This window comes from Delphinapterus leucas, chromosome 8 (assembly GCF_059928025.1).
Source record: "Delphinapterus leucas isolate spDelLeu-1000000601 "Yukka" chromosome 8, BTC_Dleu_Yukka2, whole genome shotgun sequence".
NCBI classification, from domain to species: domain Eukaryota; kingdom Metazoa; phylum Chordata; class Mammalia; order Artiodactyla; family Monodontidae; genus Delphinapterus; species Delphinapterus leucas.
Window position 1 is genome coordinate 61161289 of NC_143136.1, and position 16344 is coordinate 61177632.

Consider the following 16344-nt stretch of genomic DNA (forward strand, 5'->3'; position numbering starts at 1 on the left):
AGGAGCTAAGGACAACCCTCAGCCCACAGTCAGTGAGGGTATGGGGACCTCAGTCTTACAACCGCAAGGAACTAGATTTTGCCAACAACCTAAATTAGCTTGGGAGGTGATTCTACCCCAGAGTCTTTCCATAAGAGCCCAGGCCAGCTAACACCTTGATTTTGACCTTGTGAGACCCTGAGCAGAGAAACCAGCCAAGCCAATCTGGACTTCTGATGTAGAGAAACTGTGAGGTAATATATTTGGGTTGTTTTAAGCCACTACGTTTGTGGTAAATTGTTATGGCAACAATAGAAAACTAATACAACTGTTCACGGATTTTTTTTTTTTTTGGTGTTTACTTTTCCTTGTATATTTTGCTGTTCTCTTTTAGTTTCTTTTTTTTTCTCCTGGTTTTATCGAGATATAATTGAACTTCAGTTTCTTAAGTGAATACTCCATTTACATATTTTAAGTTTTTATTTCAATAAATAAAGGCATTTAAGCCTATATTCCTCTGAGAACCATTTTATCTAAGACCCATATATTTTCCAATAAATATTCTCTTTTTTGCTAATTCCTAGATATTTCTTAATCTTATATATTAAGATATAGAGCACGGTATAAATTGGTTTTTAGAAATTCCAGATTAAAAGGTATACCTAGTATAGGAAACTTTTTTTTTTAGCTTTAAAAGCTTTTATTGTTATACAGAAATGCATGTGTATTTAGAAGATACAAAAAGTGAAAAGAAAAATAATCAACTGGAATCCAGCCACCTAGAGATCATTTCTGTTAACATTCTGATGCATATCTTTCCAGATGTTCAGAGAATGCCTTGGCATATAACTAACGCACTAAAGGCATTTTATCTAATTCATTTTAACTACTGTACTCAGAACCATAAACCCTCTCACAGGCAAGCTACATAAAGTTTTGGGTAGTCTCCATTCTGTTCCTCAGAAATATGGCCGTCCACTGAGGATGATCAAACACGGGCTGAGTGATGGTGGGGATGTTGTGGAAACAGCAGGACCATGTGGGGAGAGCTCAGGATTGGAAAGACCAGCGCCTGAGTCCCAGCTCTGCCTCCTGCTGTGTAACCTGTGCGTCCTCAGCATCTGTAAAGACTATCTCACTTGAAGGACTACGTGAGGTAAGCAGAATGCCTCACACTGCGCTCTGGCTCTAATATCCTGCATTCTGGTGTGGCACAAAGGAGGTGAGGCAAAGGGAGGGGAACAAGCCGCTGAAAGCAGAACAGAAAGCTAGGAAGGTCCTGAAGAGATGCTAGTAGACCAAGGGGGTCCCCAAAGCAACTGGCAGCATCTCAATGGCCCCTGCTCTTGCCATCCTACTCTCTGAAGGGAGAGGGTCCACCAGCTGGCAGCAGAGGAGGACGCTGTCTCCCAGATGAGAACACTGAGGGAAAATCAACTTTGAGGGCAGGAGATCTGGGCTAGGCTCAGCCACCCAATTTGAGATATTCTCCTTGTTCCTTCTTGATCAGTAAGATCATGTTTGATACAGGGTTCTCCCTATGCTCCCCTTCTGTCTGGCACCTTTCAATCCGCCAATCCCTACCTCCAGGCATGCTAATGCAAACTTAAATTATTAATAGTGTCCATATAGATATCAACTTTTACTTACTTAAAATTCAAAAAGGCTTTAAAAAAAAAAATTCAAAAAGGCTTAAGCCTTTAAAAACCTTACTTTAAGAAGCAGAAAAATGACAAATACATGTCTGCTAAGAGATCCTTTTTTAAAGAGGTCATACATTCATATATTCTAAAATATGCCTTGAGGTTTTATGAACTCACTCCAGCTTCTTCTCCTATATCCACAGAAAAGTAAGTTCACAATGATGTCCCAATCAGGAGTTGGATATATGTACTAAGCAAGGGAAGTGAATTGACATAGTTTGTCAAAAAAATTGACAAAGACTTTTCAACAAAATGGTTAACACCAAAAACATTAAAAATTAACCTTTACTTTTGTGATCTAGAACAGCCAAATTCCTATCTCACTCCATTAACTTACATTTAAATATAATGCTCTTAAGAGTATGTGTTTTTTGGGGACTTCCCTGGTGGTCCAGTGGTTAAGACTCGTGCTCCCAATGCAGCGGGCCTGGGTTTGATCCCTGGTCAGGGAACTAGATCCCCCATGCCACAACTAAGAGACCACATGCGGCAACAAAGACCTGGTACAGCCAAATAAATAAATACTTAAAAAAGAGTATGTGTTTTTAGTAAATGAAGACATTTAATAAATGAAATGAAAATAAAATAATCACTGAACCTTCAAAATCTAACAAAGACGTAAAAATTTACCTCTTTACTCTTAAAATTAAACCTAGAAAATAGAAGTGACAGAGAATGTGAGAAAGAAATCTATAGCTCTTGCCTATGCTAGTTGATCCAGCACATGGAATTTAAAGTCCAAACAATGGCAGCCTAGATATTATGAGATGGCAATTTCTCTACATACATATGTCCATATTTAAACCCTTACATTCAAGCTCATAACTGAATTCTGCAGTTCTGGTGCCCCCTCAGGGGGAAACACTTATAATGGAAACAAATGGAACAGTGACTAGTGGGAATGAGATGATTTCCAAGAAACTATGAATGAATGGAAAACATCGAAAGTATCTGAATTGTTTTACTTTTTATATCTTGTTTAGAAATACACTGAGAGGGCTTCCCTGGTGGCGCAGTGGTTGAGAGTCTGCCTGCCAATGCAGGGGACACGGGTTCGAGCCCTGGTCTGGGAAGATCCCACATGCCGCGGAGCAACTAGGCCAGTGAGCCACAATTACTGAGCCTGCGCGTCTGGAGCCTGCGCTCCACAACAAAAGAGGCCGCGATAGTGAGAGGCCCGCGCACCACGATGAAGAGTGGCCCCCGCTTGCTGCAACTAGAGAAAGCCCTCACACAGAAACAAAGGCCCAACACAGCCAAAAATAAATAAATTAATTAATTTTAAAAAAATTAAAAAGAAACACTGAGATACTGACCTGTAAGATGTAGAGAATGACAGCTGTCAGTCCAACCCAGCTGTGCAGACTATACATATTGGGGATGTTCCTGGCATTGTGGAAATCAAAAACAGCCACCAGAGAAATAATTGCAAGAATGGCAGCAACAGCGTTTAACCCTGCATGGATGGATTTCATCAGGAGCTTGCTGCATTTCCAGGTCCATGGCAGTCTGTATACGATGATGGCTAAAAAGAGACAAAAGTGGACAGAATGTAGCGGTGCTGTTTTTTTAATCAACACAAGATGAACAGTTCGACACAGTGAACATTCCCTTTTGTGAAACCCTTTTCTCATGGCTTCTGCTTCCCCCCTCTTCCCTGCCTCTCAGTGGTTCCTTGGGCTCTTTGCTGGCATCTTCTTTACTCCCAACTTATGAACGAACCTTGCTGCCTCTCAGGCTCAGTCCTAGGATTTTTTTCCTCTCTCTGCTCTCTCTCTGCGTGATCTCATTCACTCTTTCATTAAAATGCTACCTGCATGGTAGGGACTCCAAAATTCTCATCTCCAGCCCAGAACTTTCTTCTGAACTCCACACCCACATAATCCAATGGCTTCTTGACATATCCATATAGATGCCTCTCAAATATTTTAAACTCAACATGTCCAAAATGAAATTCTTAATCTTATGATCTGGTTTCTTCATATAAGTGTCTTAATTTGACAAGAAAAAGACAGACTAAACAATAGAAAAATATGTGCAAAGATTTAAATAGACAAAGTATATCCAAGAGTATATCTAAGTATTTCACAAAAGAGTATATCCAAGTGACTAATAAACATAATAAAGATATCAACTTCATTGGTCAACAGAGAAATGAGAATACCTCTACCACATATCTGAATGGCTAAATATGGAAAATACTGAGTATTGGAGAGGTTGTGAAACAATCAGAACGCTCATGTTCTGCTGATAAGAGTTTAGATGAGAACAAACACTTTGGAAAACTAGCAGCATCTACTTAAGCAAAACATATGCATACCTTATGATCTAAGTAATTCTACTCCTGAGTATATGCCCCAAAGAAGTTTGTACATAAGTTCCCCAAAAGACAAGTACGAGAATATCATTACAGCACTATTCATTGTAACCAAAACCTGGGAACTTCCCAATGTCCATCATTAAGAGATTGAATAAATAAATTGTGATATATTCACACCATGGAATAATATACAGCAAAGAGGATGAATGAACTAAAACTAGAACTTCACCCAATGATATGGACCAACGTATAATGTCAATGCCAAGAAACCAGACATAAACAGGTATATACTGTATGATTCAATTGATATGAAGTATAACAACAGGCAACACTCATCTCTGCAGTAAGAAAAGTCAAGATATTGGTTGCCCTTGTGAGGAAGGGGTATAGCAACTGGAAAGGAATTCACGAGGGATTTCTGGGCTCCTGCTAATAATCTGATTTTCAAACTAGGTGTTGGTTACATAGGTAATCACTGGGGGAAGATTCATTAAGCTATATATTTATATGTATACTTTTCTGCATGTAGATTAAACTTTAACAAAAAGATACTTAAAAAGCTTCTTTTTTTTTTTTTTTTAGTGTCCTGGCTTAAGCAATAGGTTATATACCCACCTCACCCAGCATGCAATTAATTTTTCTTATTTTTATTTTATTTTAACATCTTTATTGGAGAATAATTGCTTTACAATGGTATGTTAGTTTCAGCTTCACAACAAAATGAATCAGTTATATATATACATATGTTCCCATATCTCTTCCTGCTTGCATCTCCCTCCCTCCCACCCTCCCTATCCCACCCCTCCAGGCGGTCACAAAGCACGGAGCTGATCTCCCTGTGCTATGCGGCTGCTTCCCACTAGCTATCTACCTTACGTTTGGTAGTGTATATATGTCCATGCCTCTCTCTCGCTTTGTCACAGTTTACCCTTCCCCCTCCCCATAGCCTCAAGTCCATTCTCTAGTAAGTCTGTGTCTTTATTCCTGTTTCACCCCTAGGTTTTTCATGACATTTCTTTTTCTTAAATTCCATATATATGTGTTAGCATACGGTATTTGTCTCTCTCTTTCTGACTTACTTCACTCTGTATGACAGACTCTAGGTCTATCCACCTCATTACAAATAGCTCAATTTCGTTTCTTTTTATGGCTGAGTAATATTCCATTGTATATATGTGCCACATCTTCTTTATCCATTCATCTGATGATGGACACTTAGGTTGTTTCCATCTCTGGGCTATTGTAAATAGAGCTGCAATGAACATTTTGGTACATGACTCTTTTTGAATTATGGTTTTCTCAGGGTATATGCCCAGTAGTGGGATTGCTGGGTCATATACTAGTTCTATTTGTAGTTTTTTAAGGAACCTCCATACTGTTCTCCACAGTGGCTGTATCAATTTACATTCCCACCAACAGTGTAAGAGGGTTCCCTTTTCTCCACACCCTCTCCAGCATTTATTGTTTCTAGATTTTTTGATGATGGCCATTCTGACTGGTGTGAGATGATATCTCATTGTAGTTTTGATTTGCATTTCTCTAATGATTAGTGATGTTGAACATTCTTTCATGTGTTTATTAGCAGTCTGTATATCTTCTTTGGAGAAATGTCTATTTAGGTCTTCTGCCCATTTTTGGATTGGGTTGTTTTTTTTGATATTGAGCTGCATGAGCTGTTTGTAAATTTTGGAGATTAATCCTTTGTCAGTTGCTTCATTTGCAAATATTTTCTCCCATCTGAGGGTTGTCTTTTGGTCTTGTTTATGGTTTCCTTTGCTGCGCAAAAGCTTTTAAGTTTCATTAGGTCCCATTTGTTTATTTTTGTTTTTATTAACATTTCTCTAGGAGGTGGGTCAAAAAGGACCTTGCTATGATTTATGTTATAGAGTGTTCTGCCTATGTTTTCTTCTAAGAGTTTGATAGTTTCTGGCCTTACATTTAGGTCTTTAATCCATTTTGAGCTTATTTTTGTGTATGGTGTTAGGGAGTGATCTAATCTCATACTTTTACATGTAGCTGTCCAGTTTTCCCAGCACCACTTATTGAAGAGGCTGTCCTTTCTCCACTGTACGTTCCTGCCTCCTTTATCAAAGATAAGGTGACCATATGTGCATGGGTTTATCTCTGGGATTTCTATCCTGCTCCATTGATCTATATTTCTGTTTTTGTGCCAGTACCATACTGTCATGATTACTGTAGCTTTGTAGTATAGTCTGAAGTCAGGAAGCCTGATTCCTCCAGCTCCGCTTTTCATTCTCAAGATTGCTTTGGCTATTTGGGGTCTTTTGTGTTTCCATACAAATTGTGAAATTTTTTGTTCTAGTTCTGTGAAAAATGCCAGTGGTACTTTGATAGGGATTGCATTGAATCTGTAGATTGCTTTGGGTAGTAGAGTCATTTTCACAATGTTGATTCTTCCAATCCAAGAACATGGTATATCTCTCCATCTATTTGTATCATCTTTAATTTCTTTCATCAGTGTCTTATAATTTTCTGCATACAGGTCTTTTGTCTCCTTAGGAAGGTTTATTCCTAGGCATTTTATTCTTTTTGTTGCAGTGGTAAATGGGAGTGTTTTCTTGATTTCACTTTCAGATTTTTCATCCTTAGTGTATAGGAATGCCAGAGATTTCTGTGCATTAATTTTGTATCCTGCTACTTTACCAAATTCATTGATTAGCTCTAGTAGTTTTCTGGTAGCATCTTTAGGATTCTCTATGTATAGTATCATGTCATCTGCAAAGAGTGACAGCTTTACTTCTTCTTTTCCAATTGGGATTCCTTTTATTTCCTTTTCTTCTCTGATTGCTGTGGCTAAAACTTCCAAAACTATGTTGAATAAGAGTGGTGAGAGTGGGCAACCTTGTCTTGTTCCTGATCTTAGTGGAAATGCTTTCAGTTTTTCACCATTGAGGACGATGTTGGCTGTGGGTTTGTCATATATGGCCTTTATTATGTTGAGGAAAGTTCCCTCTATGCCTACTTTCTGCAGGGTTTTTATCATAAATGGTGTTGAATTTTGTCAAAAGCTTTCTCTGCATCTATTGAGATGATCATATGGTTTTTATTCTTCAGTTTGTTAATATGTTGTATCACGTTGATTGATTTGCGTATATTGAAGAATCCTTGCATTCCTGGAATAAACCCCACTTGATCATGGTGTATGATCCATTTAATGTGCTGTTGGATTCTGTTTGCTAGTATTTTGTTGAGGATTTTTGCATCTATGTTCATCAGTGATATTGGCCTGTAGTTTTCTTTCTTTGTGACATCCTTGTCTGGTTTTGGTATCAGGGTGATGGTGGCCTCGTAGAATGAGTTTGGGAGTGTTCCTCCCTCTGCTATATTTTGGAAGAGTTTGAGAAGGACAGGTGTTAGCTCTTCTCTAAATGTTTGATAGAATTCGCCTGTGAAGCCATCTGGTCCTGGGCTTTTGCTTGTTGGAAGATTTTTAATCACAGTTTCAATTTCAGTGCTTTTGATTGGTCTGTTCATATTTTCTATTTCTTCCTGATTCAGTTTTGGCAGGTTGTGCCTTTCTAAGAATTTGTCCATTTCTTCCAGGTTGTCCATTTTATTGGCATAGAGTTGCTTGTAGTAATCTCTCATGATCTTTTGTATTTTTGCAGCGTCAGTTGTTACTTCTCCTTTTTCATTTCTAATTCTATTGATTTGAGTCTTCTCCCTTTTTTTCTTGATGAGTCTGGCTAATGGTTTATCAATTTTGTTTATCCTTTCAAAGAACCAGCTTTTAGTTTTATTGATCTTTGCTATCGTTTCCTTCATTTCTTTTTCATTTATTTCTGGTCTGATTTTTATGATTTCTTTCCTTCTGCTAACTTTGGGGGTTTTTTGTTCTTCTTTCTCTAATTGCTTTAGGTGCAAGGTTAGGTTGTTTATTCGAGATGTTTCCTGTTTCTTAAGGTAGGATTGTATTGCTATAAACTTCCCTCTTAGAACTGCTTTTGCTGCATCCCATAGATTTTGAGTTGTCGTGTCTCCATTGTCATTTGTTTCTAGGTATTTTTTGATTTCCTCTTTGATTTCTTCAGTGATCACTTCGTTATTAAGTAGTGTATTGTTTAGCCTCCATGTGTTTGTATTTTTTACAGATCTTTTCCTGTAATTGATATCTAGTCTCATAGCGTTGTGGTTGGAAAAGATACTTGATACAATTTCAATTTTCTTAAATTTACCAAGGCTTGATTTGTGACCCAAGATATGATCTATCCTGGAGAATGTTCCATGAGCACTTGAGAAAAATGTGTATTCTGTTGTTTTTGGATGGAATGTCCTATAAATATTAATTAAGTCCATCTTGTTTAATGTATCATTTAAAGCTTGTGTTTCCTTATTTATTTTCATTTTGGATGATCTGTCCATTGGTGAAAGTGGGGTGTTAAAGTCCCCTACTATGAATGTGTTACTGTCAATTTCCCCTTTTATGGCTGTTAGTATTTGCCTTATGTATTGAGGTGCTCCTATGTTGGGTGCATAAATATTTACAATTGTTATATCTTCTTCTTGGATCGATCCCTTGATCATTATGTAGTGTCCTTCTTTGTCTCTTCTAATAGTCTTTATTTTAAAGTCTATTTTGTCTGATATGAGAATTGCTACTCCAGCTTTCTTTTGGTTTCCATTTGCATGAAATACCTTTTTCCATCCCCTTACTTTCAGTCTGTATGTGTCTCTAGGTCTGAAGTGGGTCTCTTGTAGACAGCAAATATATGCGTCTTGTTTTTGTATCCATTCAGCCAATCTGTGTCTTTTGGTGGGAGCATTTAGTCCATTTACATTTAAGGTAATTATCGATATGTATGTTCCCATTCCCATTTTCTTAACTGTTTTGGGTTTGTTATTGTAGGTCTTTTCCTTCTTTTGTGTTTCTTGCCTAGAGAAGTTCCTTTAGCAGTTGTTGTAGAGCTGGTTTGGTGGTGCTGAACTCTCTCAGCTTTTGCTTGTCTGTAAAGGTTTTAATTTCTCCATCAAATCTGAATGAGATCCTTGCTGGGTAGAGTAATCTTGGTTGCAGGTTTTTCTCCTTCAACACTTTCAATATGTCCTGCCACTCCCTTCTGGCTTGCAGAGTTTCTGCTGAAAGATCAGCTGTTAACCTTATGGGGATTCCCTTGTGTGTTATTTGTTGTTTTTCCCTTGCTGCTTTTAATATGCTTTCTTTGTATTTAATTTTTGACAGTTTGATTAATATGTGTCTTGGCGTATTTCTCCTTGGATTTATCCTGGATGGGACTCTCTGTGCTACCTGGACTTGATTAACTATTTCTTTTCCCATATTAGGGAAGTTTTCAACTATAATCTCTTCAAATATTTTCTCAGTCCCTTTCTTTTTCTCTTCTTCTTCTGGAACCCCTATAATTCGAATGTTGGTGTGTTTAATGTTGTCCCAGAGGTCTCTGAGACTGTCCTCAGTTCTTTTCATTCTTTTTTCTTTATTCTGCTCTGCATTAGTTATTTCCACTATTTTATCTTCCAGGTCACTTATCCGTTCTTCTGCCTCAGTTATTCTGCTATTGATCCCATCTTTTCATTTCATTTATTGTGTTGTTCATCATTGTTTGTTTCATCTTTAGTTCTTCTAGGTCCTTGTTAACTGTTTCTTGCATTTTGTCTATTCTATTTCCAAGATTTTGTATCTTTACTATCATTATTCTGAATTCTTTTTCAGGTAGACTGCCTATTTCCTCTTCATTTGTTAGGTCTGGTGGGTTTTTATCTTGCTCCTTCATCTGCTGTGTGTTTTTCTGTCTTCTCATTTTGCTTATCTTACTGTGTTTGGGGTCTCCTTTTTGCAGGCTGAAGGTTCGTAGTTCCTGTTGTTTTTAGTGTCTGTCCCCAGTGGCTAAGGTTGGTTCAGTGGGTTGTGTAGGCTTCCTGGTGGAGGGTACTAGTGCCTGTGTTCTGGTGGATGAGGCTGGATCTTGTCTTTCTGGTGGGCAGGTCCACGTCTGGTGGTGTGTTTTGGGGTGTCTGTGGACTTATTATGATTTTGGGCAGCCTCTCTGCTAATTGGTGGGGTTGTGTTCCTGTCTTGCTAGTTGTTTGGCATAGGATGTCCAGCACTGTTGCTTGCTGGTCATTGAGTGAAGCTGGGTGCTGGCATTGAGATGGAGATCTCTGGGAGATTTTCGCTGTTTGATATTATGTGCAGCTGGGAGGCCTCTTGCGGACCAGTGTCCTGAAGTTGGCTCTCCCACCTCAGAGGCACAGCACTAACTCCTGGCTGCACCACCAAGAGCCTTTCATCCACACGGCTCCTTAATTTGGAACGATTCGTTGTCTATTCGCGTATTCCACAGATGCAGGGTACATCAAGCTGATTGTGGAGCTTTAATCCACTGCTTCTGAGGCTGCTGGGAGAGATTTCCCTTTCTCTTCTTTGTTCTCACAGCTCCCAGGGGCTCAGCTTTGGATTTGGCCCCGCCTGTGCGTGTAGGTCGCCGGAGGGCGTCTGTTCTTTGCTCAGACAGGACGGGGTTAAAGGAGCAGCTGATTCGCGGGCTCTGGCTCACTCAGGCCGGGGGGGAGGGAGGGGCACGGAGTGCGGGGCGAGCCTGCGGCGGCAGAGGCCAGCATGACGTTGCCAGCCTGAGGTGCGCCGTGCGTTCTCCAGGCGGAGTTGTCCCTGGATCCCGGGACCCTGGCAGTGGCGGGCTGCACAGGCTCCCCGGAAGGGGGGTGTGGATAGTGACCTGTGTTCGCACACAGGCTTCTTGGTGGCGGCAGCAGCGGCCTTAGCGTCTCATGTCTGTCTCTGGGGTCCGCACTTTTAGCCGCGGCTCACGCCCGTCTCTGTAGCTCCTTTAAGCAGCGTTCTTAATCCCCTCTCCTCTCGCACCAGGAAATAAAGAGGGAAGTAAAAGTCTCTTGCCTCTTCGGCAGGTCCAGACTTTTCCCCGGACTCCCTCCCGGCTAGCCGCGGTGCACTAACGCCCTGCAGGCTGTGTTCACGCCGCCAACCCCAGTCCTCTCCCGGCGCTCCGACTGAAGCCGGAGCCTCAGCTCCCAGCCTCACCCGCCCCGGCGGGTGAGCAGACAAGCCTCTCGGCTGGTGAGTGCCGGTCGGCCCTGATCCTCTGCGCTGGAATCTCTCCGCTTTGCCCTCCGCACCCCTGTTGCTGTGCTCTCCTCCGCGGCGCCGAAGCTCCCCCACTCCGCCATCCCCAGTCTCCGCCCGCGAAGGGGCTTCGTAGTGTGTGGACACTTTTCCTCCTTCACAGCTCCCTCCCGCTGGTGCAGGACCCGTCCCTATCCTTTTGTCTCTGTTTATTTTTTTCTTTTGCCCTAACCAGGTACGTGGGGCGTTTCTTGCCTTTTGGGAGGTCTGAGGTCTTCTGCCAGCGTTCAGTAGGTGCTCTGTAGGAGTTGTTCCACGTGTAGATGTATTTCTGGTGTATCTGTGGGGAGGAAGGTGATCTCCGCGTCTCACAATTAATTTTTGTTCTGAAGACAATATCCTGCCCCAACCCACCCTCATTCCACTCCTTCAGTCCATGTCAGGAAAAATTTAGATATCTGGAAATATATGGCGGATTGAAAATGTTTAAAGAATACTTCCTTGGAAAATGGATTCTATTATATCAGCAGTGAATCATGTATATTTCTTAATTCCAGAAAAGAAGAAGCAGACACTGCTGCTGCCTTTTCCTTTCAAAGACATTTATAATTTGAATATATGAAACTTAATTGGATCATAAAAATGTAAGATTATCTTGTCCATTTTCAGGCAGAAACACAAAAAACCTACAAAGATAGATGTGAATTCAGCCTCTTTAGAGCTTTCAGCACAAGATGTCAATCTTCCTATTATTTGGTTCCATTCCAACACTTGACAGGCCTCACCATTAGGACAGTATTCCTTTTATGTAATACAAATTCTGAAGGACTACCACTTACTAATTTTAGTGCATATATGTCTATCTTATAAATGTTGATTGATTATATTTCCTTAAGGATATGGAAACTTTGTAGACAATCATTTCTATATTCAACAAATTTTTTCAAACCATTTAATACAACACCTTAAAAGGTACACTTTGTTTTTCTGGCCGTGCTGCACATCTTGCGGGATCCTAGTTCCTCGACCAGGGATTGAACCCTGGGCCCTGACAGTGAAAGTGCCTGAGTCCCAACCACTGGACCACCAGGGAAATCCCAAAAGGTACACTTTTAAAAGCTAGTTCAGGGAATTCCCTGGCGGTCCAGTGGTTAGGACTCAGCACTTCCACTGCCATGGCCTGGGTTCAATCACTGGTCCGGGAACTGAGATCCTGTAAGCCCTGCCACATGGCCAAAATAATTAATTAATTAATTAATTAAAAATAAAAGCTAGTTCAAGGCCCCTTCTCATCCCTACTTCATCCTCTTTGAAGGCAAAAATGTGTCTTGCTGTTTCTCCTTGTATCCCCAGAGCCTAGAACAGCCCTGGGCTCAAAATATGTATGCAGCTCCATTAGTATTTTTTTTTAACTTATTTTGAGATACTGTAGATTTACATACAGTTGTAACAAATAATACAGAGAGATCCCATATACTCTTCACAGTTTCCCCCAGTGGTAATGTCTTACATAACTACAGTATAGTATTACATCCAGGAAACTGACATCAATATAATCCACTAACCTTTTTCGAATTTCAGTAGTTTTATTTGTGTGTGTATGACCCTTAAGTTTTTGTTTTTGTTTTTTTTGCGGTACTAGGGCCTCACTGCTGCGGCCTCTCCCGTTGCGGAGCACAGGCTCAGGACGCGCAGGCCCAGCAGCCATGGCTCATGGGCCCAGCCGCTGCGGCACATGGGACCCTCTCGGACCGGGGCACGAACCTGCGTCCCCCGCATCGGCAGGCTCTCAACCACAGCGCCACCAGGGAAGCCCTAGTATTTTTTAAATAAATAAATGTAAAGCACTTTCTGCAGACTGATCAAAGTCCAGAAATCAAATTAATGTCAACTCTAACAGTGTGGTTTCCCCTCCTCATGCTTTTCCTCCTCTGATGACTCAGCGGCACACCCTATATGATCTAATGGGTTTTTTGGTTTTGGTTTGTTTTTTGCATTTTAAATTATTTTTATACTTAAAATTATATCATGAACATTTCACATATCATTAAATTATCCTTGAAAACATGAATTTAAGGCCTGTACAATATTCTCATACATATTGGATTTTCTAGATAATAATCAATTGTATGTTGACATACAACTGACATATAGATTATTTCCAATATTTACTAACTTCAACAAAAAGTTGAAGTAAAATAAATTTCACTGTCATAATTATATGATTCTTTAGTTTTTAAGGAAAGCAAATGCCTCTTTACTCACAGACTTAGTAACCTTTTATCTACACAATCGAGTTTTTTGCAATCAATTTGTGATCAGGCAGTAGTAAAATAAAAATCTACAAAATATTAAAACCTAATAACGTGGGGCCTCCCTGGTGGTGCGGTGGTTAAGAATCTGCCTACCAATGCCGGGGACACGGGTTTGTGACCTGGTCCAGGAAGATCCCACATGCCGCAGAACAACTAAGCCCGTGCGCCACAACTACTGAGCCTGTGCTCTAGAGCCTGCAAGCCACAACTACTGAGCCTGAGTTCCACAACTACTGAAGCCCGCGCACCTAGAGCCCATGCTCCACAACAAGAGAAGCCACTGCCATGAGAAGCCCGCACACCGCCACAAAGAGTAGCCCCCGCTTGCCACAACTAGAGAAAGCCCACGCGCAGCAATGAAGACCCAACGCAGCCAAAAATAAATAAAATAAATAAATTTATTTTAAAAACCCCAAGGGCTTCCCTGGTGGCGCAGTGGTTGGGAGTCCACCTGCCAATGCAGGGGACACGGGTTCGTGCCCCAGTCCGGGAAGATCCCACATGCCACGGAGCGGCTGTGCCCGTGAGCCATGGCCGCTGAGCCTGCGCGCCCGGCCGCTGAGCCTGCGCGTCTGGAGCCTGTTGCTCCGCAACGGGAGAGGCCACAGCAGTGAGAGGCCCGCGTACCGCAACAACAACAAAAAAAAAAAAACCCAAAACCTAGTAACGCATTTCCCTTTCTCCTGGTTTAGCCTCATTTATTACACACACACACACACACACACACACACAAACACCTGAGCCCTTGCAAGGTAGTAGGCACCATGCTAAGTGCTTTACAGGTTTACATTATAATCCTCGACTCAACTGTGTGAGGAAGGTATGGTTATTATTACCATTACACAGAGCAGGAAGCAGAGGCACAGAGATGTGAAGTAGTTTGCTCAATATCATTTAGTCTTTTTAAATTAATATCACTGTTGTTATCATCATCGTGGTCACCATCATTATATCCTCCAGGCACCACCCCAGGGGAAGGAATCTTAGATGAGGGAACTTGAACATCCACATGCGAAAAGGAAATACTCAGGATGTTTGCTCAAATAGCAAATTATAAGCAATAAATCACAACAGCTTTTCCTCCCCAATCTGGGTCATATTATATCAAAAACTTCCAAAATCAAAACTAACCTCAGATGTTAGAAATCAAGAATAGTTATCATGACTGAGGAGAGTTACAGGGGTTACCAAGGGGATTCTGGGGTGCCTGGAATGTTGTTTCATGATGGGTACATGAGTGTGTTCATGTGATGAAAACATGTCATTTATGATTTAGGTACTTTTCTGCATGTATGTGGTTCTTCAATTAAAAGTACCTTAAAAAAGTTGCCCAAAATTCATAGACAACTATGCTCCCAATGAAGAATTTTCACTCTTCTCAATACTACGGGCACCACAGAGAAATGTGTCAAATTTTCCAAAAAACTGAAGTCTACCCTCTTTGAGTGTCAAAACTTGACTTTTAAACTTTTCACATTTACTCAAATGTTCTTCAAATTGGTTGCACACTAGCTTTCCTTCTCTAGCACTAGCATGAGTGGAACACAATTTAATCTTTTATGGACAGTTTGGGGGTTATCAACAAAACACACTGTCCTATTACTATAAGAGAAAGCCCCTAGGAACTTCCGAAGCAGGAAAGGTACTTGCCTCTGATCCAAACGGGCCCAGACAGTTACGTTTCTCTTTTAGTCCCTGGGTCTAGTGTAGAATTTTTCTATCTCCTCTTTTAGTTTCTTGCTCAGGTTAGGGTGCCTGCCTCCAACCTCTCCCCTCCATCAGCCTGCATTATCTATTATTCCTACCTGTTTTAAGTTCTATTTAAGTTTATAAACTTTTATGATGGCAAAAATTTTAACATCTGTTAAATCTGGGCGATGAGTACATGGGGATCTGTTATATTATTTTCTGTGTGGTTGAAAGAGTTCATAATAGTTTTAAAGTTAGAACAATATTTCTGTAAGCTTGCAAACCCAATAGCCAATTAGTCTCAACTGCTAAGTAGGCAGCTTGTGGAAATCTCAGCGGCTCTCATAGAAGTGAGGCATGGAGTTTTCAGCACCTATCCTGGCAACAGAGAAGTTCTGTGGGGTAGCTGACTATGTTTCAAAATGCTCTCTGGATAGATGGAGGATAACTGCAAAATGCTGCATTTGCATAAGGTGTTTACATGCTTTTTAAAATGCATAAGTAACCAAAATACGGTGCACTTCAGGAGAAAGGGCAACCTTAGCAAATCAACCACATTTCTTAAACAAGTAGCTCTTCTCAACAGTAGTATAAACTGCCTTGGAGAGTGGAATTTAAATATTTCTTGCTTCTTTGGCTTGGCACTGACCTAGACACCATTCCTGAGGTTCAGTGAGAAGGAAGAAAAAGGTCTCATAAGCCCATGAGGAGGGAAAATGCTATCAAACAGCTACTTGTGACTGAAACAAGGGTTTTTCTGTTAGAGGCCCTAGTTGGCAAAAGCATTTTCGCCCAGAAAATGAAGGGAAACGTGAACACATATAATGTGAAAAATACATTTTAAATCTTTCTAAAAGAAAAATTATTGGTGGTGGAACATGCTATTGTGATAAACTTAGGAAGGAAGGAAGGAAGGGAGGGAGGGAGGGAGGGAGGGAGGGAGGAAGGAAGGAAGGAAGGAAGGAAAGGGAAAAGAAATCAATACCTGTGTACAATTATTCTTTCAACAATGAAGGGAAAAATGAAGTAACTTGAATTGAATTGAATTATTTAGAAATTTTCTCAGTTCCTAGCAGCATAATCAACTCAGGAATATGTGAAATATATATTCTCCAAGATGTAATCTCTGGTTTGACACCAACTTTCTATCCATATACCATTACAAAACTATCCACATATACAAATTTGTCTCATAGCAGGCAATGCAAATTTAGAATTTGTCAAAGTGAATGTGGGGAGAAGGGCACTTGGAGGGAGGGA

At 40.6% G+C, this 16344-nt stretch overlaps 1 protein-coding gene across 3 annotated transcripts in view; it reads right to left on the reverse strand.

Annotated features, from left to right (window-relative positions):
* CYBRD1 (cytochrome b reductase 1) overlaps nt 1-16344 on the reverse strand; it is a 42268-nt gene that overhangs the window by 17083 nt on the left and 8841 nt on the right. For 2 of the 3 annotated variants that reach the window (XM_022570031.2, XM_089916684.1), the window contains exon 2: nt 2999-3207. The exons of the other annotated variant lie outside the window; for it this stretch is intronic. In XM_022570031.2, the coding sequence (XP_022425739.1) occupies nt 2999-3207 (209 nt within the window). The remainder of the gene's footprint in view (nt 1-2998; nt 3208-16344) is intronic. 3 annotated transcript variants of the gene reach the window in all.